This window comes from Cololabis saira, chromosome 21 (genome assembly GCF_033807715.1).
Source record: "Cololabis saira isolate AMF1-May2022 chromosome 21, fColSai1.1, whole genome shotgun sequence".
Taxonomy (NCBI): domain Eukaryota; kingdom Metazoa; phylum Chordata; class Actinopteri; order Beloniformes; family Belonidae; genus Cololabis; species Cololabis saira.
In genome coordinates this window covers 27,467,873-27,494,718 of record NC_084607.1, presented here as the reverse complement: position 1 = coordinate 27,494,718, position 26,846 = coordinate 27,467,873, and the positions used below count along the sequence as shown (strand labels likewise).

The window sequence follows — 26,846 nt, the reverse complement described above, 5'->3', positions numbered from 1 at the left end:
CTTTAAATGGCTCCCTGACTCACGTGTTTTGAGACCAAGTGAAATTCTTTGTCATCAAACACCCAAATAAATGATCTCAAGCACAAAAAATGGAGATGATCTCCTCCATAATATCTGTCTTTCACCTTGAGTCGCTAGACTAGACTAGACCAACTAAAACCCTCAGAATCAACACAGCGAGGCCAGGCCGGGGGGCGTGGCCTGGCTGCTACGTCACTGACCGTTATAAAGGCTGCAGCTGTGTCGGCGGGGGCGCGCTGCGGAGACAAGCGGACTACTGCCGGAGCGCGCTCCACATCACTCACACACACCTCCCAGACAAAGAGAAGCAGCCAGGCTTCACAGCATCCCAGCCGTGCACCAGCCCAGTCCCGACCCGGCTCCCGAAACCCCCACAACCATGAGCGCCAACGGAGCCGCCAACGGAACCAGCGACATGCTGCAGATCCAGTTCGGCCTCATCAACTGCGGGAACAAGTATCTGACGGCGGAGACGTTCGGCTTCAAGATCAACGCGTGCGCCGCCAGCCTGAAGAAGAAGCAGATCTGGACGCTGGAGCAGGGCGGGGACGAGCCCCGCGGGGACGTGTTCGTGCTGCGGTCCCACCTGGGCCGGTACCTGGCCGCGGACAAGGACGGGAACGTGAGCGGGGACAGCGAGGAGCCCGGGCCCGAATGCCGCTTCATCATCTCCGCCCACGACGACGGCCGCTGGTCGCTGCAGTCCGAGCAGCAGCAGCGCTACCTGGGCGGCACCGAGGACCGCATCACCTGCTTCTCCCAGGTGGGGTTTGGTCTGGAGGGAGGATGGAAGGGCAGGACCAGGGACACTAGTGCTGGGGACGGGATGTTAACCCTGGTGCATGTCTTTGGGTCAAAATGCCTGCCATGCATCCTTCCTTCTCCCTTTCCTATTTTCCTCATTTACTCATTTTTATACCTCCCTTTCGTCATTCGTTCCTTTATTACCTTCTTGGCTTTTCCTTCCTTCTTCCCTTATGTTCTACATTCCTCCCTTCTTTCTGTCCTTTTCTCCATTCTTTCCTTTTCTCCCTTCCTTTTTCTCCTTCCACCGTTCTTTCCTTCCTTTTCTCCCTTCCTAGCTCCCTTTCCTACTTCCTTACTTCCTTCTTTCCTTCCTTCCTTCCATCTTTTCTCCCTTCCTTCCTTTTCCCCTTTCTCCCTTTCCTCCTTCCTTTCTCCCTTCCTCCCTTTCCTACTTCCTTTCTCCCTTCCTCCCTTTCCTACTTCCTTCCTTCTTTTCTCGTTTCTTCCTTACTTCCTTCTTTCCTTCCTTACATCTTTTCTCCCTTCTTTCCTCCCTTTCCTACTTCCTTCCCTCTTTTCTCCTTTCTTCCTTACTTCCTTCTTTCCTTCCATCTTTTCTCCCTTCCTTACTCCCTTTCCTACTTCCTTCTTTTCTCCTTTCTTCCTTACTTCCTTCTTTCCTTCCTTCCATCTTTCATCCCTTCCTTACTCCCTTTCCTACTTCCTTCATTCCTCCTTTTCTCCCTTCACCCTCCCTTGACCCAAAGACGGCACGAGGGATAAATCTGTATTGACTTATACTAACTTTCATGTGTATTGGTTCACCTGATACACAGTTTGATTCAAACCTTTGTTTTCAAAAACTACTAAAGAAACATTTTGAAAACTTCCAGAATATTCCAGGATTTTATTAGCAATTTAAATTGCAATATTTGAACATAACTTAAAGGAGCTTGAGGCAGGATTTATGAAAAAAATGCGTATACATTTTAAGTTTTCTAGTAATAATGTCAGATGAAGCGTTCCAAACCAAAAAGAATGAGCCCTCTAGCGTATCTCTCCGTTGCCTTGAACAGGCTGTGTGCTGCAAAATGTGCTGCAATTCGGTCCCGAATTTCCCGCGCTGGGCTGCGGATGTGACGTCACATGACGCTGCATGCGCAGTTGGTAGTGTTGGTTGGTAGTGTTCTGTCCCTACCGTGCCTATGCAAACCTACGCCCTTGCTCCCAGGTGGTGTCCGCGGCGGAGAAGTGGAGCGTGCACATCGCCATGCACCCGCAGGTCAACCTGTTCAGCGTGACGCGCAAGCGCTACGCGCACCTGAGCGGCGAGGCGGACGAGGTGTCCATCGACCGGGACGTGCCGTGGGGCGTGCACGCTACCATCACGCTGCTGTTCCGCCAGCAGCGCTACCACCTGCAGACGGCCGACCACCGCTTCCTGCGCAGCGGCGGCGCGCTCAGCCAAGACACCGCCGCCGACACGGGCTTCACGCTGGAGTTCCGCTCCGGCAAGGTGGCGTTCAGGGACTGCGGGGGCCGGTACCTGGCCCCGTCCGGGCCCTCCGGCACCATGAAGTCCGGCAAGAGCGTGAGGGTGGGCAAGGACGAGCTGTTCGTGATGGAGCAGAGCCGCCCGCAGGTGGTGCTGACCGCGGCCAACGAGAGGAACGTCTCCACCCGGCAAGGTGGGTGGTTGTTGGTGCATGTGCGTGCATGTGTGAGTCAGAGGAGGGTTAAAGTGATGGAATGTGATGCTGCAGCCTGATGAGGATGATGATGAGGATGTGGTCCCCAGGGTGCAGCGTTGCATTGTAGTGTCTTGCAGATTTATCCTCCCCAACCAGCACTGACACTCTGGTGTTGGAGTGAGAGTGAGTTTCTGGAGCTGGTGTTCTGCCAATTTCTGCTGCTTTGTCAAAAAATGCTACCTAATTGGTTTTCTACCTTTTTTTTTGTAGAGCTACAATTTAATGTTTTACTCCCTATAGCCCAAGTCCTTGTCCCCCCAAGTGGTCCTTGTCACTTGCCAGGCCGTCATTGTAAATAAGAATGACCTGCCTGGTTAAATACAGGCCAATGAATATCAAATAAAGATAGAATTGGGTTTTTCTTTCCTTTTTATCGTATAATGTTCACAAAGTCTAATGCAATTAATGCCATGGGTAGTGTATTTTGAAGGATCAAATACTTAACATCCCATATTATCAATTTTACATCGTGCAAGAAATCATGGATGTGCCAATCAAACTTTGAAAATCCACTGTGCGCATGCGCAGAACCACAAAGTAGCATTCCTCGGCAGGGAGCGAGGATTGGCAGAACACCGGGACACCAGCACCAGGCCGCCCAGGCCGGACTGCTGAGCTGGCACCCGGCTGGAGGCCAGAACTGGCCTCGGCCTGCACGAAGAACACGATTCACAGAATCGTAGTTCTTCCCCAGCCCCGGCGAGACCCCAAATCTGCTGATAACTGCAGAACCATGTGGCCACATTCCTCTGTTGAGAAATATGTCTTCTTCTTCTCTCCGGGCTTCAGCTGTTCATCTGGGCAGAGACACAAGCTGGTTCCTCCACCTTTTTCCTTCCTTCCTCCACCCCTCCTAACTTTTCCATCTTTGCGTTTGTGGCTCCCCTTTTTTCTTTTTTTTTCTTCCCTTTTTTTCGACATCTGCTCCATTATGCCCCTGTGCCGTCTTCTCTTCTCCTCCCCCACTCCTCCTCCCTGGCTTCTGCGAGTCTGCAGTCGGAGGGAGCAGATATCACTTTGAGTCAGCGCTGAACTCGTCACTGGGGTTGTGGAGACGAGGGAAGCGGCTGAAAGGGGAGAAGTGGTGGCGTCGAGCGTGATGAGTGACAGGAATGTGTAGCTGATGGCCCTTTAATCGAGATGTTTGGTGTCTGATCCGAGCAGCACATCAGGAACCGTGTGTTTTTCTTCCCTCCAGAAATACTTTATTTTCCTGTTGGAGTGTCGATCGCATCCTGGCCGTGTTTGCTGCTTCATTTTCTTGCCACAAAGATATTTATCAGCCTTTGTTTCCCACAGCGTCTGTTTTTTTGAGTCTCGGACACAAAATGGAAGGAAGTTGAAACAAAAGGTCTCTACATGAGACCAGACACCCCCCCCATCATGTTGAATCCATGCCTATGAATTGCACTTAAAGACGTCATACTCAAATGATTACAATGCAATCCCGAAAAATCAGATTAGTGTCTTTTTTTTAAATTGTATTTTTCTACTTGAGGGTGTAGCTCATCTTCTATTCATAGTGAGTTTTTATAAGCGCCAACATGGACTTGGTGTTTGATGCAGATCCATCCTCAAACATGGACGGGCTTGTTCAGGTTTTTGTTAAGTTGTATGTCTTTTGTTTCCATGGTGTTTTGTTTGTCCTCTCCTCCCCAGTATTCAGTGGTATGCATTAGTTTTGATGCTTGGATTCTGGCAGCTGAGGGCTGGCAGGAAGTCTAACCTGCGTGTTCTGAAAAACGGCTTGATGAATTCCTTAGCATCCAGTTCTCTAAACCGACAGCAGATGTTTAGCTGCTTAATGAAACAATAGATATTTTGGATAAATTTCCTTGGATAACTTTCCTTACCTGCGCTGGTGCTCCACTTACCTGAAGAGAAGACGAGCTGCTGGCTCGCTGTTCTTTCTCATCTCCATCGCTCACTACGGTTACATGCACATCTAAATCAAGCTAAAGGAAACAATCTAGCTAAGGATTAAACTGGAGTTTCAGAGAAATCCAAGTAAACGTGCGTGAGAAGACAGACGATTGAGTGAGGTGCGTTGGACTCCGTGATGCTAGGTGGCGCCACACTTAGCGTTGGCGTTCTTCCGGTTCCTTCTTTGTTGTTCGTCTTCTTCTCCTGTGTTGATTGTGTTCTGGCTTTCGCTGTGTCGTCAGTAGCTCGGCTAAGCGTGGGTTGTGTTTACATGCTGGAATAACTCGAATTAGGACCGAATTATCTGGTCCTAAAAGCTCGATCTCAAGAGCTTCAGTTCGGTTCAACTACAGCCCGGCTAGTCTATACACGGCTTTTAAAACTTTATCGGTCGGATTAACGCAACAATTCAACTTTCTGTTAGTGCATGTAAACGTACTGAGTCTTTTGCAGCTTCTTCAGTTTTGAGGATATAGAGGATCAAAGCTGACATAATTAAAAATAAATGCATATATATATATATATATATATATATATCCATCTCGTTTTTCTTATATATCGTGTATTCCTTTCATTCCCTCGTTTCCTCTTTTTACCTCATGCATTTCTGCCTCGTTATGCAAATGAGGGACGGCTGCCCCTCTTGGTGCAGCTCCTCTATTAGTCAATAAACAGGAAGGAGCAGTGTCCTTCCTGTAAAGAGGAGACGAGGGAATGTAAAAACAAGGAATGCATAAATAAGGAAAAGGAAAAACAAAATCTATTTCTGCTTTTATTTCCGTCAGTTTGTTCCTCCATATCTTCAGGTTGGATGTTGTGTGGTAGGACATGTTTCCTGCTCCCATCAATGTTTGAGGTGTTGGATGAGCAGATCTTCCTCTGCAGGTTATTGTGGATTAGGGGGTTTTAGAAACAGCAAACGTGGCGTTTCTGGGCTCTTGTTTGCCGGCATGAGGCTGAAGTTATTGTTTGTTTGCACGAGAACGATCCTGCAGCTCAAACAAGCAGAATCTGGCTGACAGAGTTGGAAACACCGCAGAGATCATCGCCTTACAGTCAGTCCTGCTGGAAACTAATCTCACTGGGATTTTTATCTTTGCTCCCCCGTGTCATATTTCCCTGACTGTCGGAGGTAAATCTAGGTAACGGCCGCCATAATTCCCATTTTGAAATGCTATTAAAAGGTGACGGCTGTCAATTAGTTCTGCACCAAACAAGCAGGAGGCTTGAAGCGTCCAAGAGCCCATTTACTCAGCAACAACTGGATCTTTGTGATGAGGATTAACTGCTGAGTGGAATTAGAGCGGCTCCAGATGTGCTGCGATTAGGCAGCTGCTCAGTCCTGCCCCGGGGCGTCTGACCTGAGCCAAGATGGTGGAGGGAGTTTGCTGCTTTCATTGGCAGCCGGAGTGGTTTTGTCTTGCTCAAGTAGGTCAGTCCAAAGCTGCTTCTGTCCAGTCACCACTGCAGCTTTTTGGCATTTGCTCCTAATTGTTGTTTATCAGCTCAACTCGGTTGAGACATCCTTCCAGATGTTGGAGTCAACGCTCCCACTTCCCACCACAGTCGTTCCCTAAAATGATTTCAAACTGTAGTCAGAGGTGTCAAGTAACAAAGTACAAATACTTCGTTACCTTACTTAAGTAGAAATTGTGGTTATCTATTCACTGGAGTAATTATTTTTCAGATTACTTTTTACTTTTACTCCTTACATTTTCACGCAATTATCTGTACTTTTTACTCCTTACATTTTAAAAACAGCCTCGTTACTCTATTTCATTTCGGCCTTTACAAAACAAACTATCCAGTTAAATTGCTCCATCCGGATAGAGTGAATTTGGTTGTGGTTGTTTCAGATGTTCTTGTCCAGTTTTGTTCTTACATCCGTTCCCTCAGATTCCTGCAACTAAACTTGGATGTACATTCCAATAAAGGTTAGGATAAATGATAACATGCCTCTGAAGTTTGACTTTTTGCACCATTACAATACTTATAGGCAACTAGTCATCATATCTCCTGCTCTCTGAAACACACGTTAATGCTCAATAGTACACATATATGGTTCTTTAATATATTTGCATTATACTAACATGCATTCATTTTCAATGGCTTTTTTTCCCCCTTACATTACTTTTACTTTTATACTTTAAGTAGTTTTGAAACCAGTACTTTTATACTTTTACTTGAGTAAAAAACTTGAGTTGATATTTCAACTTCTACAGGAGTATTTTTAAACTCTCAGCAGTCCTCCTTATAAGAAGGACATAAATAAATATTGTTAATATTTTATGGAGAAGGGGCGGGATTAAATAAGTTATACTTCTTCCCACCCCTTTTTGGACATGCAAGTGAAATTACTGTGCTGTTTCTTTGTTTTGTTTTGTAAAATTGTCTTGATCGGCCATTTTGTATTATTATTTCTGTTTTACTTGTTCATATTTACGTTATATATCATTTGCATGTTCGGAATAAATCACTAACTAACTAACTCTAGTATCTATACTTCTACCTGAGTAATGAATGTGAATACTTTTGACACCTCTGACTGTAGTTTCACTGAATTCCAACTCTTGTGTAGTTTTAGGAGTTTTCCTGTTGTGGGAAGAGTTGACTTGCATTTTTTTTGATTATTCAGTCAGTTCCTCATTAAGGCTCAGCTGCCTTTTTTTTTTTAAGGTTTCTGGTTTAAATCAACTATGTTGAAGCTACGTGGCTGAAGACCAATTTTTAATGATTTATTTGTTTGTTTTTCTTTTGGAAATGTAGCCTGTCACGGGAATGCAGCTAAGCTAATGAGCAAATGGGAGACTTTAAATATATTAAAAGCATTCATGTTAACTTTATTCTGTCTTTTGCAGAAGGATGGTCTCATTTAACATTTAGGAAGTAAAGCATCTGTTTGTGCCCTGCTCCAGTGTGGACGTGCAGCGTTCATAACTGCCGTGTAACAGATTGTGCTGTCGTCTGTATCCGGCTCATAACGGCTTCTGTCCTCTCTGGTCACAAACTCCCCGGGAGACGGTTTAACGACCCTCCGCTGGGCCGGCCCACAATTATCGGAGCGTTAGCCTGCGGTTCAGTGGCCCGTTGTGGCCTCATGCTGCAGCGCAGGCGTGAGTGGAGACCCGAGTGCTGGTTCATCAGCTGGGCGGGTGAGAGCCAATCACATCCCGTCCGTCTCTGGCGTGATCCGGCCCTCCTGGACTGTTAGTCGCTTCTGAGAAGGATGCTTGCTGGAGAAGAGAAAATCAGTTTCTGTACAACCCTCTCATCCTATTCAGGGCCTGAAAATGTAATTAATTCAGCAGTTCAGGTTTTTGCAGAGCACAGTGACATCACTGTCCCAGAGCAAAGGAGGTTTATTCAGGCCCCGTTTACACGGGGCAAAAACGGAGGCGTTTTCATGCGTTTTGGCCGTTCGTTTACACGAAAACGGAGGTCAAAGCCCCCAAAAACGATCATTTCTGAAAACTCCGGCCAAAGTGGAGATTTTCAAAAACTCAGTTTTCACGTTTGCGTCTAAACAGAGAAAACGGAGGAAAACGGAGATTTACGTCACATTATGCGACAGAAACGTCACCAGCAGCGTCATGAGTGCGACCTGTGTTTACAATTTGTTTGGCCACCGTCAATATTTTCTTTTATTTTACCTGTTTTTAAATTCTCTGACTCTCGTTCCGTCTTGGAAGTAAAGCCTGAATTATGGTCCCGCGTTAAATCGACGCAGAGCCTACGGCGTAGGGTACGCGGAGATGCGCACCGTACGGTTTGCGTCGCCGCGTACCCTACGCCGTAGGCTCTGCGTTGGTGTAACGCGGAACCATAAATCAGCCTTAACTGGAAGTTACGTGTCATTTGTTGTTTTTTCCAGGATTCTGATTGGCTAGCATGACGTTACCAGCGTTTTCATGCGAGTCCGTGTAAACGAGGATATTTTTGAAAACGGAGAGGGGAAAATATCCGTTTTTGTAAATACCTGGCTACGTGTAAACGTGGCCTCAGCCTTGCTGGTTGTATTTTCTATGAATTTCAGGTCAGGCTGGACTTGCTGCATCTCAGAAGTGGCTAGCACAAAGCTGCAACACTGATTCAAAGAGGCGCACTCTGCAGCAGAGGTTGGAGCTACCGCCACCACCTAAATCTGGCTGCTGTGAACCAGTTCAGCAACGTGGCTGAAAAAGGTGCTTTTGTACCACTTCTGTGGCACCAAAGCAGCTACCATCTTTAGAGCTCAAAATACCCTCCATGTTTCTTCTTCTTCAAAGAGCATGGCAGCTTTTCTTTAAATGAATCTCTACCTCTGTGCTGAAGTGGGGGTGGGTTTCTGGCTACATCCAGCCTGACGTGTTTCACTTGCTGGATGTGGCATTAAAATACTGGGGCCTGTTGGAGTTTGATAAGACACGAGTAAACCTTCAAAGAAACGTCTGAGAGTGATCTTATATTTCAAAGAAACGCTCAAACGTTTCCGGACATGAGATAATTCCCTCTGCTCCGTTGACAGTTCATACATCAGCTGATGGACTGTAATCCATTAAGACGTTGATGCTCGGGCTCAACATCGCTGCACATTTGTTGGGTTCAAACCCTTGACGGAGCATCCGTGTGTGTCTAGACTCAAGCACGCAGCGTATTTGTGTTTAAAGGCGGCAGACTGGAGCTGCAGCTCCGTGTTGTGACTGGCCGTGAGTCAACCCTGACACCCTTCCAGCATCCTTCACCCCCCGCCGACAGGAAATGAGGCATGAGGCGCGCAATCTCTGACCTTGTCTGCGTGATAGTCCCTGCTGGGTGAAGGGTGATTTGTGTCCTCCGTCTGCAACGCCGTACGCTCAATAAAAGAGGACCATGTGTGCCTTTACGACTGTTTATATCTGTACGTTTTATGCAACGTCACACTCTGGTCTGGTAGCTGCCAGATTCCCGACATGGAACCTCTCTCCTCCTCTTTATTATAGGTTATGCTCCAGTGTGTCATCCGGGTGTGTCTCCAGCTCGGAGACACAGTCCGTCTCTGTGGGTCCAGCCTGCACCGGCCCGAGCTCGTAGGCTGACCGGCCTGTGGATCTTTGTTCATCAGAATGAGCTGCTGGTCTGGCTGCCCGGCCGGGCCCCAGCTGGTCGCCCCCTCAGCCCGGCCCGTCGGACAATAGACCACACAACAAACAGGATTGTGCTTGATGTGACCACGTGCTCACAGGAGCTTCTGGTGCTGGCTCACGGTAGCCCAGGATGACTCTGCCTGCCGCCATCAGGCTGAGCGCGCTGGGCGGGGAGGACACAAACATGGAGGGGGGTGTTGTTTTTGCAGGATTCTACACATGTGGTCGTGGCCTTTGCTGTAGTTTACTGAGGGAGAAGTGTGTGTATGATTTCCCTCCCAGGGATGCTCGCCTGTAGCCTCCACCTCTCTGGGTCAGGGATGGCAGTTCTTCACTGTCAGTCTTGTTTTTCCTTCTCTGTTCTCGCTAATATTTGTCTTTTATCCCTCATCGGTTCTGACGCAGTTGGCACAGTGACGTACGGTGAATGTTCCCCTGGTTTATTTTCATACAGTGAAATTCATGCTGGATTTCCTCCTGCTGAGAATCTGAATGTCAGATGTCCTGCTTGCTGCTTATTAACCCTTTTTAAGTGCCCGTCTGCTCACCTGCGCCGTAGTTAAGAGTGGAACTACGGTGGCCGAGACCCGCCATTGCTGAAAATTAAAGAAACGCTGCAAATATAAAGAAACGCCGCTGCAAATAAAAAAAAAAAGACGCAAATAAAAAAGCCACAACGGAAGTGAATTACCGGGGACTATTTTTGCTGATGCACCGGTGTTTTTACGTGATAGGAGAAGAAGACGAAGAGGACGTAAGTGAAAAGGAATAAATAAGAAGAGCGAGGAATATGAAGAACAATGAACGAGAAAATAAGTGAAAAGATTAGTGTTCAATGTCGCTACGTGTAATTTTTAATGTGCAACACCGGTGCATCTGCAAAAATATTCCCCGGTAATTCCCTTCCGTTGTGTCTTTTTTATTTCCGTCGTTTTTTTATTTTATTTGCAGCGGAATTTCTTTTTGTTTGCAGCGTTTCTTTTATTTGCTAAGTGTTTATTTTATTTGCAGTGGCGTTTGTTTCTGTTTGCAGTGTTACTTTTATTTTCAGCAATGGCGGGTCTCGGCCACCGTATGGAACAGGTATAAAACAACTTGAAGTGGTTCTGAGCTGCACAAGTTAATTAGTAACAATCTACCTGTCAGCACCTTTTTTGAAGCTCAGACTTTCTCAAATCTTCCTTTTTTGAGTTTCCAGATGTTTTCCAGCTTCAGCCTGACTAACTGCTGCGTCTTCACGGTCCAGGATCAAGCTTGACAAACAGCAGCCCGAGGAGATGCTGTCGAGGGGGGAAAAATCACAAGACTTGTAGAAAAAAAAAACAGTCCTTGTGCTGTTTGACGCCCCACATGACTCATGAGCTCCGTAGCAGCTAGCAACTGTCGGCTGGGCAGAGCAACGGCATCGTGGCGTTTTCTTCCAGACTGAGAGTCGCTCTCACTTTTGTTTGGAAATCTGAGCTTCTTTGTTCCGAGCTGCTGCAGCTGCCGTGCATGCATGGGTGCATGGCACATGCAAGTCCCTCGCAGCCCGTCTGAAGCAGTGAGACGGAGGTGATCCTTCCTCTTATTGTGTTTTAATGTTGCGGCTGAAGTGAAACCTCCTTCAGATGGAAGACCACGTCCTGCATCAAGCAGGACACGTCTCAATGCTGCACTTGGGTTTTAATCTTGGTTAAGCTGTTTTAACTAGGACTGGGGATTGATTCAAATGTCAAGAATCGATTTGATTCCGATTCTTAGGATTCAGGATCGATTATCAAGATTTGATTCGATCCGATTCCGATATTGATTTGGGTTAGTGTTGTTAAAACTGTTTTTTGAGCTGTTGCATGAATTATATGACTGTAGTTATGCAACATATACTATTAGTATTATATTGGGATTCAACAGCAAGTATTGGCAGCTAATACTGCTAAAGTAAGGACCAATCACCTCCCAGAATGCTGATAGAACTGCTGGTTTTTAGCATTTTATGCAAATGCAAAAACCAAGACAGTATATAAAGTAATTACATATAGACAATTTATGCAATTATAACTGAAAACTTTAATGTTTTCATACCTTTAAACATATTTAAAGGCAAAAACATGGCATCAGTTATTCTCGTGTCCAACAAAACATTCCTTTTTTGGGCATAAACAAAAAAAAAAACAAAAGTTGTAATATAATGATGGGGGAAAAAATAAATAAATAATAAAAATCGATCTTTAGACATATGAATCGATTTTTAGGAATTAATATGAGAATCGATTTAGAATCGGAAAACCGATTTTTTTTTTTTTTTTTTTTTTTTTTTTTTTTTTCTTCTTCTCAACACAGGCCTAGTTTTAACGCATTTGAACTCAGACTTTTTTTAAAGTTGAAAAAACGATATTAATGAATCTTATTAGCCGACTGCTCACATCTGTATGAGTCCTGTGGTAAATCATCCACTTCATCTACATGAGCTTCCCTGAGACCAGGAAGAGGACTAAAGTCTCTGTCCCCTTTAAGGAGTCACTAAGTTAGTGTTGTGTTGTTGGTTCCTTTTATAACCCTTTTTCTAGGGGTTAAATAGTAAAATGGCACAGATTTGGCCATCAGTCTGGTTGCAGTACAAGGTTGTAACAGATCCGTGGGTAATCCAGCTGCTGGAGTCCTCGGGGGCCGATGCAGTCCAAGTGTTAGTGTCCACACCTCCGGGGTAATGAGAGGGCTCTCCTGGGCTACGGTAGCGTCTGTGTCGGCTCAGCCGGAAGCGGTGAGCATTACAGGAGTTCATGGACCGAGCGTGGCTCTGCCTCCTTCCATTTGTCATCCTCTTCAATGCATTTCTTATTTCCCAAACCTGCACATAAACTTGGATTTTATCTTCTCTTTTTTCGGTGCATGACGACTCCAACATGTGTTTCCCATTGTGGTCGGTCATATTTTCCCCCTGCAATCATCCGTTTGTGTTGCCTGTGCATCCAGGCACATGTTTCTGTAGGAACTTGGTTTCTGGTTCGACATGCCAGAACAAAACTCTTCTTTTTTTGATGTCAGTTATTTTGTGAGCACAGTCCGACCCAGCTTTGCTGATTCCTGGATCCAGTCGGAGTCAAACGGGACCGGCTTGTGTTGTGTGAGCAGAATACTCAACATGAAACCCACAGCAGTTTCTAATGTTCTCTGGAGCCTCCAGTGATGCTGAATACTGCCAGATGATACAAGTAGTGAATCAGTTCAACTGCTTTTATCAGGTTTGCTGATGCTGAGTACCGCTGGGCTCAAATATTCAGTGTGAATCTCTTTACTGCAGGGAGAGCATAAAGTCTGGTGTCAGATGGGTTTCTGCACCTCTGCTGTCGTTTAAACATGTTAAGCACTCCATTTTATTTATTTTAAAAGGGTGTGGATTAATGCATATAGTCATTCTTTGTCAACAGTCTTTGTCCCTTTTCTCCATCCAACAACCCTTTAATTCGGTGAATGGTCTGTGCACATGTACGCTGCTCAGACAGCCTCGTCTGTCTGCAGGCCCTCCGGCTACACGTCCAGCCACGCCGTGACCTCATCATATACAATAGCACACATTGTGCCGTATGGAGAGAGTATATTTGTTTATGCAGCGGTTGGCTCCTTCTTCTTTTGTCCACCACTTTGTTGCCCTTTTTAAAGGCCAGTTTGAGGTTGTGGTTTTTAATGGGTCCTGGTCTTCTGTGCACATGGATGGATTCTCACGCATAAGCGTGTGTTTTAAATAAACAACGGCTGGACCTTTTATATTATTGAGGAGATATTGTCTCTGGACCTGCAGCTACCAAATATTATTCGTCGTTGTGACTCTGCAACCGAGAAACTGTGCAGACGTCTGCAACCCCATGATTTTTCACACCGACAACTTGAGTGTTGAGACATCTAATGGTCCTTTTCTCAGAGCTGATCTTTGCACATTTATTTATTTTAATAAATATTGCTGGCAGCCGACGATGTATTTAGCTTCCTACTGCCGTCTGTCGGCTGTAAGATGCATTAAAAATCAACGTCTAGGACTAAGTAACTTTTCTAAAATATTAATTCTGTGGTTGGTTAATGTTGGTTGAGTGACGAACATATATATTTTTTTATAACCTTTTCAACCAGATGTTTGGACGACAGGATTCCAGCTCACATCTTCTAATTTTCTTAAATCAGGAGCCCGAAGGGTTTAAAAGGTTTGCATCACTTGAAACAGCAAATTCATATTTAAGACGGTTTAACAGAGAAAGTGAAACCCGTCTCTGATGGTTGGCAGTTTGCCAGCTGGTTTACATTTTTGTCTGTAAAACTACTTGGTGGTTGCCATGACATCTTGTGTGCTGTTTTAATGCAGAATAATGATCAAGTCCAAATTCAGAGTTGTCTGAACATCTGCAGATTAATAAAGCAGCACATTCATACCAGGTAGTGATTAGTCGTCCAGTAACGGTTTGAGCCTCCACGTCTGTGCGTGAGTGGGGGGGAGGGCGTGCGTCTGCCGTGACGACCAGGGCTTTGTAGCGTGCCGGGTCTGTCTGCACGCCGACAGATGTGGTGGTGTGCAGCTGTGTGAGATCTTCCTCTAATCTGAGCCGTGTGATGTTGCTCAGCAAGGCCTCTGATCCTGACCACAGGATGTGGGCGGTGCCGGCTCTACCTTCAGCCCGCCCCCACACTCAGGAAACCTCAGCAGCTTCTGCTAATCCCCTTCTCAACCCCCTCTCTCCTCCCAGGCATGGACCTGTCGGCCAATCAAGACGAGGAAGGAGACCAAGAAGTCTTCCAGGTGGAGATCTGCCGCGAGAACAGGAAGTGTGCGTTCCGGACCGCTGCGGGGAAGTACTGGACCCTCACTGCCAACGGCGGCCTGCAGTGCACCGCCTCCACCAAGTACGTTTCCCCCAGTAACACCCCGACTACCACACCAGTCTGGCTCCTCACAACTCAGGCCACGTTTACACGGAGCAAAAACAGGGGTGTTTTCATGCGTCACCAAAAACGATAATTTCTGAAAACTCCGGCCAAAGTGGAGATTTGCAAAGACTCCATCTTCACGTTTGCTTGTAAACGGAGGAAAACAGAGATTTAGGCTTCAGAACGTCACCACACTGCAAAAACTCAAAATCTTAACGAGAATATTTGTCTTATCTCTAGTTAAAATGTTTCATTTTTAGTCAAACAAATCTCATTACACTTAAAACAAGACTCATCACTGGAAAAAAGTGAAAATTTACTTGAAACAGGTGAAAATTGTACCGACTGGACTGAATAAACAGGACAGATACCTTCTTACAAATACTGTTAGTAGCTATTAAAAAAGCAATAACCAGGAAATGGCTGAGTAAAGAATCTCCTACAATCCTTGAATGGATTGAAATAGTTAATGACATCTACAATATGGAACGATTGACTTTTTTTCTTTGAGACATGCTACCAAGAAAGGTGAAAAATACTGGGAAAATGGAAGTCCTATTTGAACCTAAAATGATTTTCTGTATGTGTTTGGTAGAAGAAATATGCCATTGTTTTTGTATTTCCCCTCTGCACAAAAAGAATGGACTTTTGAGTTATGTAAGAATGGGAGACATCTTCCATCTTCCTACGGAACGCTTAGGATCTACAAGAAACGGAGTAAAGGATTTAAAATCCTCTAGCACCCCAATCGGCACACATGGATACTAAGGACCCAATATATTTTGATAAAAATGCAACCCGGACCCATTCAATCTTGTTTCTACAATATGCATTTCTATACACCTGTGATGACCCTGTCTGTCTTATGTTTTGTTTTTGTTGAAAAACTAAATAAAAATAAAATATAAAAAAAAGAAACGGATGAAAAACAGGTCAAATTACAAGTTATTTATCTGGTGATGACTTTTTTTTTGTTTTTAAGTGTAATGAGATTTTTTTGACTAAAAATTAGATATTTTAACTAGAAATAAGACAAATATTCCTGGTAAGATTTTGAGTTTTTGCAGGGCAGCGTCATGTGTGCGACCTGTGTTTACAATTTGTTTGGCCACCGTCAATATTTTCTTGTATTTTACCTGTTTTTATATTCTAAAATCACACTTAAAAGTAACTCCACTTCTCTGTCACTCCAAACGAAAGACTCTCGTTCATCTTGGAAGTAACTGGAAGTTACACGTGTCATTTGTTGAGGTTTTTTTCCAGGATTCTGATTGGCTAGCATGACTATCTTCTCGTTACACTGCCCCCTGTAGGTTTGGCTGCTCATAGCACCTTAACAGTGTATTTATGTGGGTTCGTGTAAATGATGGTATTTCTCAAAACGTAGAGGGGGAAATATCCGTTTTTGTAAATACCCGGCTACGTGTAAACCAGGAGGTCGCAGCATTTTAGTCTGGGTAATTTGAGAGCGTGTGTGTGTGTGTGTGTGTGTGTGAACAGGATGGAGAGATTAAGTGGCCTCGTGTCGTGGCAGCAGCGTGTTTTGGGGGATGAGTCAACTTTAACCTGTAGTGGTGTTTGTCTTTCATGTGCAGCAGCTCTGTCCAACCAGAGCGCTGACGGTCGACCCCTGACCTCTGACTATCCTGTGACTCTCCTGCCGTCCCAGAGTACACAGATGGGTCCTTGCATGCATTAAACTGTGTTTTTAAAAGTGTCTCTGCATGAGTGTGGAACTCTGAAGCTGCAGACGTTCAAAGAAAACTAAATCTAATTGAGAGTGGAGCTGGTCAGATGCTGGTGGAGTCAGCTCAGGACAGACCAGGCTCTTTATGTAAGATAAGACGGTCCTGGATAATGAAGGGTCACGCTGCAGAGCGCCCTGCAGGACGCTCACCGCATTCCTTCATCACATTCTTGAGATGCGACTCCTGAAATCTCATCTTTCACACATCCAGTTGTGGTTTGAAGCAACGGTTTTGGGGGAAACGTTAAAATGTTAAGTATTTGGTTGAGATAAGATAAGTGAGAGGACTCGGGGAAGCAGCGTCAGCTCGCCGTTGACCCCTCCACTCGGGGCCTGCACGTCTAATTAAGCAAGAGTTACGGCCGCGGCAACGGGACTGCTGCATCTGATTGTGATTACACCAGATATTCAACTGTCTGCAGGTCGGCTAACTGCTACTTTGACATCGAGTGGCGTGGGAAGAGGCTGACTCTCCGGGCCGCTAACGGGAAATACGTGGCAGCCAAGAAAAACGGCCAGCTCGCGGCCACCATGGACTCGGCAGGTGAGCGCCGTGTTGCTGCAGCTGCACTGACAAAACACCAACACCACTGACTTTCGCCTTTAGCAGCCACTCTTTAACTTTCAGAGCCATAAAAGCAACCGTCATGGCTGGATGTTCGTCACTTCAAAAGCCTCAGTATTTCTGAGGAGCGGTTTCACAACAGCTGAGTCTTGCGCTTTAGTTTCATAGCAGTTGCTCTGATTCATGTTGCCAAATTTATTTATTTTTAAAATCATTTGGATTGGAAACATGCGAGAACTTTGAATATTAAGAAAAGGTTTTCCCTTACTGAAGATGTTGACTGAGGAAGAACAAAAAACATCTGCAAAGGCAATGATGTGTTGCCAAGGTATTTTATTCTCTGTTCTGAACAGTTTACTGACTTCAGAGTTGCATTACCAACAAGAGGTTGTACATAACTCAGATAAAAGTACGGTAGTTTTGATTGTTGGTCTCTGGTTTTAATGTGGATTAAGGCAAACTTGACCTGAGCTTTATTCACCTCCTTGAAACGGAAATCTGAGCTTCTGCAGCTGCTGGTTGTGAATCCAACTTACAACCTCCCTATTAAACGTTAACACCGGTTCTTGAGGTTTATTAAATACCACAGAGAAGGTTTTAAACCCTTCAACCATGTGTTTTCAGAGCAGACAGTTTGAGTGGGTGGTGTTTGGCTCCACCCCCTCGTCTCTTTTCAAGCTGGAGTGGAGGTTTGTGCCGCTGATGCAGAAGATATGGGTTATCTGTTTTAGTTGGGTAATTCTGCTCTCGTCTCTGATAAAATGGTAAACTTGAAGCAAATAATTGAATTGGTTGTCAATTTAGACACCTGAATAAATGTTGGAGGAGCGTTTTTCATCATTCCCTTTCCAAACAGTCCTCCACTGAACTGTTCCTTAATCTGAGTCTGATCCAGCTGATATGGATGGCCATGTTTCCACATGGAAGATGTCGGGGAACCATCCGTCTGCAGGACTCGTGGTGGGGAGGGGTGTAATCTTGGCAAAGGGTCTCGAGGTGCCTCTAAGATTTAGCTGACTGTCGTCAGTGCAGCAGAAACGTGGGCGTCAGTTGAGCTTGCAGATCAGTAAAGGCTCCAATTATAGATCGTTCCTTGGGTTTGTATTAGAGGATCAAAGCTGAAGCTGCTTGCTTTATTCTGCAGTTTCTGATGTGGCGGACACGCAGCTCTGGCTGGCACTTACTTCTGAAATAACACGCATCATTCTGCTTTTATTTTTAATGAGGCTGGAAAGATTTTAGTTGCAGACGTTTCACATAGAAGTGCTGGTGTTTCAAAGCGCCACGTTCGGACTGGAACCATCTCAAATGTTTCAGCTGAGCACGTGTGTGTGTTTGCAGGAGAGTCTGAGGAGTTCATCATGAAGCTGATCAACCGGCCCATCATCGTGCTGCGAGGGGAGCACGGCTTCATCGGCTGCAGGAAGGTGACCGGGACGCTGGACTCCAACCGCTCCTCCTACGACTACTTCACCCTGGAGTTCAGGGATGGAGCGTACAGCCTGCAGGGTGAGTGGGGGGGTCGGGGGGGCTGCAGTCTCACTGGAAACGCGCTGAAGCCGCTTCACTAGGGCTGGGGATCGATTCAAATGTCAAGATTCGATTCCGATTCTTAAGATTCAGAATCGATTATCAAGATTTGATTTGATTCCGATATTGATTTGGGTTAGTGTTATTAAAACTGTTTTTTGAGCTGTTGCATGAATTATATGACTGTAGTTATGCAACATATTAATACTAGTATTATATTGAGATTCAACAGCAAGTATTGCAGCTAATGATGCTGTAAGGACCAATCACATCCCAGAATGCTGATAGAACTGAAACAGAAACATCATGTGGGTCAGAATGACCAAACAGATCCAGGGAGGAAACAGACGGATGAAATCGGTTTTATTTTTTCCCACATCCCATTTTTATTTGTTCCATTTTCGGTCTATTTTGGTTTTAAATTTTTGACAATTTGGTTTTTAGCATTTTTTGCAAATGTAACCCCAAGACAGTATATAAAGTAATGAAATATAGACAATTTATGCAATTATAACCTAACACTTTAATGTTTTCATACCTTTAAACATATTTAAAGGCAAAAACATGGCACCAGTTATTCTTGTGTCCAACAAAACATTCCTTTTTTGGGGATAAACAAAAAAATAACCAAAAGTTGTAATGTAGTGATGAAAAAAAAAAAACATAAATAAATAAAAGAAAAAAAATTGATCTTTAGACATATACATCGATTTTTAGGAATTAATATGAGAATCGATTTAGAATTGGGAAATCTTTTCAACACAGGCCTATGCTTCACGGCCCCATCGGCCAGAACACGAGGTGGATCTGGAGACGGAGAAGCCACTAACTCATCCAAATCCAGCTAAAACAAAGCAAACTAAAGATTAAAGCCTCCTTTCTGTCGTGTCTCAGACTCCACAGGAAAGTACTGGATGGTTGGAAACGAGCAGTCGGTGATCAGCAGCAGCGACACCCCCGTCGACTTCCTGTTCGAGTTCTGCGACTACAACAAGCTGGCCATTCGCCACGGCGCCGACGGCAAGTACCTGCGCGGAGACCACGCCGGCGTGCTGAAGGCCAACGCCGACGACCTGGAGGCCGCCACGCTCTGGGAGTACTGAGGGAAACGGGGGAACCACGGCAGTGGGGGCGCACTCCCTCACTGCCTCTCTGATCTACCTGCCCCCCCCCCCACCTTTATATTAAAGCCCCTTCCCTTTTGTCCTCCCTTCAGTTCTCAGCTCTGCCTGCAGTCCTGATCTTTATCTGTTGCCATAGTTACCACAGGGCTGTGCACTTTCCTGCTTCAACCTGGTTTGCTGCTCGACTCGCCACTCGCTCCGTCCTCGCCTTACGGGTGGGCTGCCCCCCCTCCCAGAGCAGAGCCACATTTACACCCCCTCCCCCCAAAAAAAGATGTTTCCACGTCCGTGTATGTTTCCAATGGTGTATGTGTGTGTGAGCAGCACGCGGTGGCAGTATTTATGGTGTCTGAGCTGGTCTGGTAGAAGATCTGCTGTTTCTATCTGATCTAATCCCCTGAATCAGACCCCCCCCCCCCCCCCCCCCCCGGGTCAGGATCTAGTCAGCTCTTCCTGCTAGCTGGTCTGGTTTCTGTGCGGTTGGGTCTCGTAGACACCGTCTCTGCCTCTGCCAGGCCGAGCTCTGGCCTCGTGAGCAGGGCTGGTTGCCCGTGACGACTGTAATATAACTAGCGGTTCTGATGAAGATATAGAAGATTATGTAACTGTCGGGACTAAACCCACCTCTCATCTCAAGTGTAAAAACAGCCAGATATTAGCCGTATCTCCCGTGTTTCCCCTCTTAGCCGTGTTCTTATTGGTGAGGATGTAGGAAGTCGACACTCGTTCTCCCCGCCCTCTGCAAGTTGAAGCTGTTGCCACGGGAACAGCGTAAACGACTAAAATTAAACAAAAGTGCAGCCACGTCTCTCAACTGCACTCGTGTATCGTTTAGAAAGTAAATCACTTGCACAGATGGATTAATTTCTTTTTCTACGTCCAAGGCACAGACATTATCATGGGTGGGTGTACAGTAGGTTGCCATAGCGACGGTGATGTGATTGACATTTTGGAAGCTGCTTCTTTTTTTTTTCTGTTTTCTTTCTATTTTAAATTCCCTCGACCAAACAAACACACACCTGAGCCTTTACAGACCGAAGCTTTGATACTGGACTAACATCTCATCAAACTGATTAAAAACTGAAACCTGGTGCTACTTACGACTTCATCTCACACGTGGTCTGGATGTTTGTGTTCCTGCCACTTCTGTCCTACTCCTGACAGACTCGCTACAAAAATGTGCTCCATCTCTCCATGTTGTCATGACAGAATCCACTAAATACTCGTTCCTGTAGTCGTGTAGCTGCTTGTAGCCTCTCGACTGCCCTTCGTCAGCCTGCTTCCTGTAACATGAGCAGAAATGTTTCCGTCTCTTTCCCAGTAACAATTATCCCTCCGCTCGGCCCAGACGTTGAAATCAGCACCGATAACCAATCACTGTAAACCATCAAGTCATGGATGATTGTAGCGGGTCCTCTTGTTTCTCTCTGGAGGTTTATCTGTAACGAAGGTTCAGCATCTCAAGTGAAGGAGCGGTTTCTCCTCAGACGTGGAAGGCTCGGCGTGGTAATGACTGTGCCTTTTACTCTTGAGTTTTCAGGCAGTAGGAAAATGAAATGAAAGGGTCCACACTTTTGCTTTGTAAAACTGGAACTTCCTTTTGTATTATTTTGTACAAGTATTATTCTTTTTGATATCGTGGATTAATCTCTCTTGTGCCATTGGTTCACCTGAAATCCAACGATGAATAAAACTGGGTTTGCAATGCTGCGACTGTGGGCTCCTCTTTTCTTCCCTGTGGGTTTCTCTCCAAGCCTGGTATTAACTTCTTGAACCTATCAATTAACTTTTTTTTAAAAGGGAAATTTGGTCCCATCACACCTAAAACCGCAGCAGCAGCTTCAAAGTTTAGAGGACGGTTGGATCCAACATCTGCTGGACTGCTGACTCCTGCATGCTTGATGGCTTTATGGAAACAAGGTAACGGATTCAGGAGGAAACGAAGCCACAACCCAGACTCAGTCCTGCTGCCTGGTTACTGTTGCTAAGGAATGACTGGATGATAGATTGGGGGCGTTAAGATGCTGGCACGTGACAATATTGTCTTTTCAGCACATTTTTACAGTGTTTTGATTAATTAAAATGGTCCATCTTTATCTTACATCATCAGCTCCCTTAGTGGCAGTGTGGCTCGTCTCTGCTGGTTTCTGTAAATCATGGGCTGTTCTCATCATGTAACCAGAGCTTGGTCTGGCCTCCCGCCAGCTCTGACCGCCGCAGCTCCGTGCGCGTGTCCCACTTCCACACATTTATGTAGAGACGCGCACACTTTTTCCTGTCTCCTGAATAGCGCCTTTGTGTCCAAACGTTTATTGTAGCGCGGAGCAGGCGAGCCATTCAGGATGATCAAGCCCCCCCACCTCCCTCCCCAGAGCTGCAGATCCCAGAGGAGCCCCCCATCTGATCTGCTGCCCCCCCCTCCCTCCATCTACCCCTCCATCTATCCCTCCTCCTCTCCTCCACCCTCCCCTCCTGCTCAGAAAGGATGAATCACTGAAAATATGACCCAGATCCCAGGAATGGCTGCAGTGGTTTGTGGGTAAAGGCTGCATGCATCGCTTTGGGGAACAAATGAACAAGCGATGGGGGGGGGGGGGGCTTGATGGTGAAATGGCCACCGTGTTTTCTAGTGGCTCCGCCGCTGCAGCCAGCCTTGGTCGTTGCCATGGAAACGCCAGCTGCAAGAGGCAGGCGGGTCTGAATCAGAAATGATTTCCACTGAGGATGATTTTGGAGGGGGGTCTTCATTACATCTCAAACACAGAGGGGGGGGGCTTTAATATGCATGCATTCATACTATGATCTGTCCTCCCAGATTATTTAGTGTAAGGTTGGTACTAAATTAAATGGAAGAGTGCCATTAAATAAAGTATAATAACCAAATGAATCTGACTCCAAAATACAAATGTCAGTTATTTGGCTGGTTTTTGCTGATAGAATCCAGTTTTTCCTGATATTCTGTCCCGTCTGCTTCCTAAAAGTCATCAAACATTAATTCAAATAAATTGAACTGATATTTTAACGTGAAAAACTATTATGTGGTGCTCTGAAATGTGCAGGAGAAAATGTGGGGAGTGATGTTTTTATGGACATCTGGGGAGAAAATACAAATATTATGCAACATAAATTTGCATTGAATTTGAATTTCCGTGTAAGAAAGTTATTTACCGGTACTAACTGTTCAATGTGCAGCACCACCCTGTAGGGAGGAGCAGTGATGTTTACAGTATTCACATGTAGCATGTACAATTACAACTTTTCAGCCTGTTTTACCAAAATAAAAGCCTGGTATTAGTTTTTCCAAAGCTTCCAGCACAAACATCCTCTCAGAAATCCACTGCACAAGTTCAACATTTTTCTAATCAAATGATGCGTATCTTGCTCCGAAAAACCCTGGAAGGAGGAGAGTCACGTTGGAAATCATGAATGTGTAAAGTCCTGTAGCTTCAATACATAGAGACAAGAGTAAAGGAGGCGTCAGGCTGCAGCTGTGTCATTCTTTCCTCTTTTCAGCCGTCATGCAGCTTCATGCATGAAAACATCTCCAAGTGCACACTGGAGGGAGTTATTGTTTCCACAGAGGACCCTGCAGGAATGTTAGCTCCTACTTTTGTTATGAACCTTGTGAATATCACCCCAGAACCGTTTGCATAATGTGCATCGTCTATTTAGCCAATCAGAGCTCGCTGGGCCTTTTGCTGCATTTCAGATGAGACTGTACAAGAAGAACTGGACAACTCTCCCTGATGTCAACTATGAGTTTTCTGACGAGTGCTTTTAAAGCCTCTGTTTCCTCCTACTGAGTGGTACCATGTTGCATACGGACGAAACCAGTAGGGCTTGGATACCAGCTGGAACACGCTAGGGTTGCCACCTTTCAGAAATAGAAATAAGGGACACCCCGTTTCAGCAGCGCAAGCGCCAAAAAAAGGGACATCCCCAAAACTTCTAAACTGCATAGAAATGTATTTATTTTATATAAAAAAACCAAAATGCTTTGATTTAAAGTGCCTTAATAGCATTGAACTTGCATGACTGAACAGACAGACAACCATGCTAGCAACTGAAATAGCCTATGTATGTCCACATCAGCCCAGATGTAGAATATAACCTACAGGTGAAGGTCGGAAAATTAGAATATGGTGTAAAAGTTAATTTATTTCAATAATTCAATTTAAAAGGGGAAATTAATACATTATCTAGTCTCATTACATGCAAAGCAAGATGTGTTAAACCTTTATTTGTTATAATTTTGATGATTGAATTGAAGTTTATTGATTTCATAATATAGAGATTTTTTATTTAGGGTTTTCATAAACTGTGAGCCATAATCACCAAAATTATAACAAATAAAGGCTTGAAATATCTCACTTTGAATGTAGTAGGAAATAATATATTTGTTTCACCTTTAGTTGAATTTACTACGAATTAAGTTTTATTCAAATATAAGTATATTCAAATTTTCCGACCTTCACCTGTATATTATCAGATCAATAAATAAGAGGATAATATATGTCCGTATTGGTTCAATACGGAACACAACTTTTAATTCCCAATTACGTATCAATTCCGTATTTCAAGGGACGGGTGCCAAGCCTAGAACACGCCCACCTCAGCCCACTCAGCTCATGCTAAGTGATTGTTAGTTGTTTACATTCATTCCAAGTGTTTCTACTGAAACAACGTCCCTGAGATGAGACGGGGACTAGCAGAAGATGTAAGTATGTAAATATGTCTGAGCAGCTGGAACAGATCTGAGGCGATGCAGCTGCAGGAGCACACGCTTATTATAAAAACACACACTCTTTAGAAATACACACAAACAATAGCAGCGGACGTGAGGCGGCTAAAAGCATCAGGGGAGCAAAGACGGCCGGGGGGGCGGGGGGTTCAGCACTCACACGCATCTGTACTTGTGTATTCATGAGCATCGTCACAGTAAACCGGCGGCTCGCTCTCACGGGAACACAAATCCACAATAACAGGAAGCTGCAGCAGAAGGGGACGTGTCCATCTCAGGTGTCTCAGATATGTGGGTCACGTCTGGTGCAGGTTTCCAGGTGTGCGGAGTGAAGTGCAGCTCAGACCGGCTTCATCAGAGTCATCAGGACATCAGGGCGGAGTGTCTGCTCTCCGGGTCAGAGCCGGGATGAATCTGCTGAACTTTACCCACTGACTGAGCTGTGTGAGTGCAGGTCAGGACATTGTTCTTGCTTTTTGCTTCAAAGACAACATTTAAGTCATCAGTTCAATTTTTGCAACCCCCCCAGAAATAAAACATGATGATACAGCAAAGCAGTGAGGACTGATGATCACTTTTGTGCAAAAACATAAAAAAATACTAAAAATAAACAGAAAATTAAAGTGATGAACGGGTCCTTGCGCGTGCAATTTTCACCAATAAAGGTCAAGGACTCAAAACCGAGTCCGATGACACCACCCACGACTCTTTATGTCAAACCATTCAAAAGTTATGGCAGAAAGTAGGAACTATCAAATACGGACCAATCAGATGAAGGGGGGGCGCGCTTTTTGGCGTCTATCGTCGCCACGGTAACGCTTTTGACTGAGAAAAGTAATGCGCATCGTCGTACGATGGAGACGCACATTTTGATGTATAACACACCTGGGTGCACGTTACGGTTCGGGCCGCATTAAGGGCCGAAAAAATTGCATAAATTGCGCCAAAATTACACGATTAATTCAAAATAGCAGACTTCCTGTTCGGTTTCGGCCATGGCGCCAAGAGACTTTTCTTTAAGTTGAGACATGACTTTTGGGGCAAATTTAGGGGGGCAAAAAGGCCCTCCTTTCGTCGGAAGAGAAACGAGAACGAGAAAAACAAAAACAAAAACTCCTACAGATACAATAGGGCCTTCACACTGTCAGTGCTCAGGCCCTAATTAAGCCAAAAAGGAGAACTGAATCATGTGGGAGATACCAGGGACCCCCCCATTATTAGATCCACCCTCAGGAACAATGACTTGAACCGTAACTCTGTCTCTGACGTCACTGTGGAGGAATTCTGGGAGGAAGTCTTTACACTTAGGTTTCATTTATGTCCAGCGTCCTTGAGTTGGAGGCCCAGCACTTGACCCCGGGTGAGGTCTTTTTTTTTAAAGGTTTTTGTGGCTCTAGTGGCCTTTATTGAGAAAGTAGGTAGACAGGAAACAGGTAGGGGGGGTGGGCATTGCAGTATGAGGTGACAGGCCGGGACTCAAACCTGCACTGCCCCCACGAGGACGATAGCCTCCACAAATGGGGCCTCGACCCAGACTGAGGTCTGAACTTTGACCTGGTCGGTCCAAAACTACCATTCCTTTCTGCTTCTCTGATGTAGTTGACTTGGTCTCCTCAGATTGTTCTGTTGCAACGACCCGTTTCTGACTAAGTTGTAACTCTAGATGGAGTCACATTTCCTTTAAAAGACTGATATAACGAGGAGTTTACAGTTCTGTGCCATAAAGATGGACATCATCACCTTTCCACTACCGTGCTTGACTGAGGAAAGTGTTTCTGCTGAAATGGTGTGTTTGGTTTTTGTCGAACACGACGCAGGCCAGTGAGGCTAAAAAACCTCAGAATTTGCCTCGACATCCACTCCTGGGAAGACTGGTGACCTTCTAGAACCGTTGTGGAGAGTCTTTCTCACTGTACGTCCTTTGGAAATGCTTTCATCACCCCTTCCTGACCGAGGAGCATCTTTAAGACCAGTGCTTGTGTCTTTCCCTACTGGCATTGTTTTAACACACACCTGAATGCTCCAGACCAGCAAACTGTTCCACTGCAAAACCTCCTTTTTAAGAAAGTTTGGAGAAAAAAAAGTATTGTTTTAAGAATAGTACACTGTTTTCTTATTTTTAAGATTTCTAGTCAAGAAGATATGTCTTACCCTGCTAGCAAAGATATTTTGCTCAAAATAAGATAATTTTGACCAGATTTGTGGAATATTGGGCTCATCTTTCAAGAGGCTTTTGATATTTTGGGACTTCTGCTTTTATAGACTCACAGTTCGTGAGCCTGTGATGAATTGATCACCAGCAGGTATTTCTATAAAAGCAGACGTAGCTGCTAGCCGGACCTGAACTTACTCTCTTAAATCTTGTGGAAGAACTAAGGGGTGCTTAGTGTTGCCCACATTGTTTTTTTTTCGTTTTAGGCTTCATTTCAGTTCAATAAATAATGGCAAAGTTATATAATTCAATTTGTGTGAGCTGTTTTTTTAGACCAACAACAACCAGATGTTTTTGTTAAATATTTTTACACAAAAAAAGGCCATAATAAGACGCTCAGACTTGTTTAAAGACACATTTTGGAAACACGTAATGGAGAAATGTGCGACTTCAGCAAGCTTAACATTTGTAGCCTATCAGTTCTGTTCTGGTGGATTCATCTGGACCTGGAGAGCGGATCAGAACAGGTTTGTTTCTGAACACGTGC

At 45.0% G+C, this 26,846-nt stretch overlaps 1 protein-coding gene across 1 annotated transcript; it reads left to right on the top strand.

Annotated features, from left to right (window-relative positions):
• Positions 1-254: 254 nt before the first annotated feature.
• On the top strand, positions 255-21,159 carry fscn1a (fascin actin-bundling protein 1a). The gene is made up of 6 exons (XM_061711654.1): positions 255-784; positions 2,000-2,456; positions 14,260-14,416; positions 16,610-16,731; positions 18,094-18,261; positions 19,177-21,159. The coding sequence occupies exons 1-6, from the start codon at positions 401-403 to the stop codon at positions 19,383-19,385; spliced, it is 1,497 nt and encodes a 498-aa protein (XP_061567638.1). The 5' UTR covers positions 255-400; the 3' UTR covers positions 19,386-21,159.
• Positions 21,160-26,846: the final 5,687 nt, after the last annotated feature.

Excerpts from the sequence above, each read along its gene's own strand:
- fscn1a (XM_061711654.1), top strand. The coding sequence starts at position 401 with ATGAGCGCCAACGGAGCCGCCAACGGAACCAGCGACATGCTGCAGATC. Across the intron at positions 14,417-16,609 it reads CAGTGCACCGCCTCCACCAA|GTCGGCTAACTGCTACTTTG; the intron begins GTACGTTTCCCC and ends AACTGTCTGCAG. Across the intron at positions 16,732-18,093 it reads GGCCACCATGGACTCGGCAG|GAGAGTCTGAGGAGTTCATC; the intron begins GTGAGCGCCGTG and ends GTGTGTTTGCAG.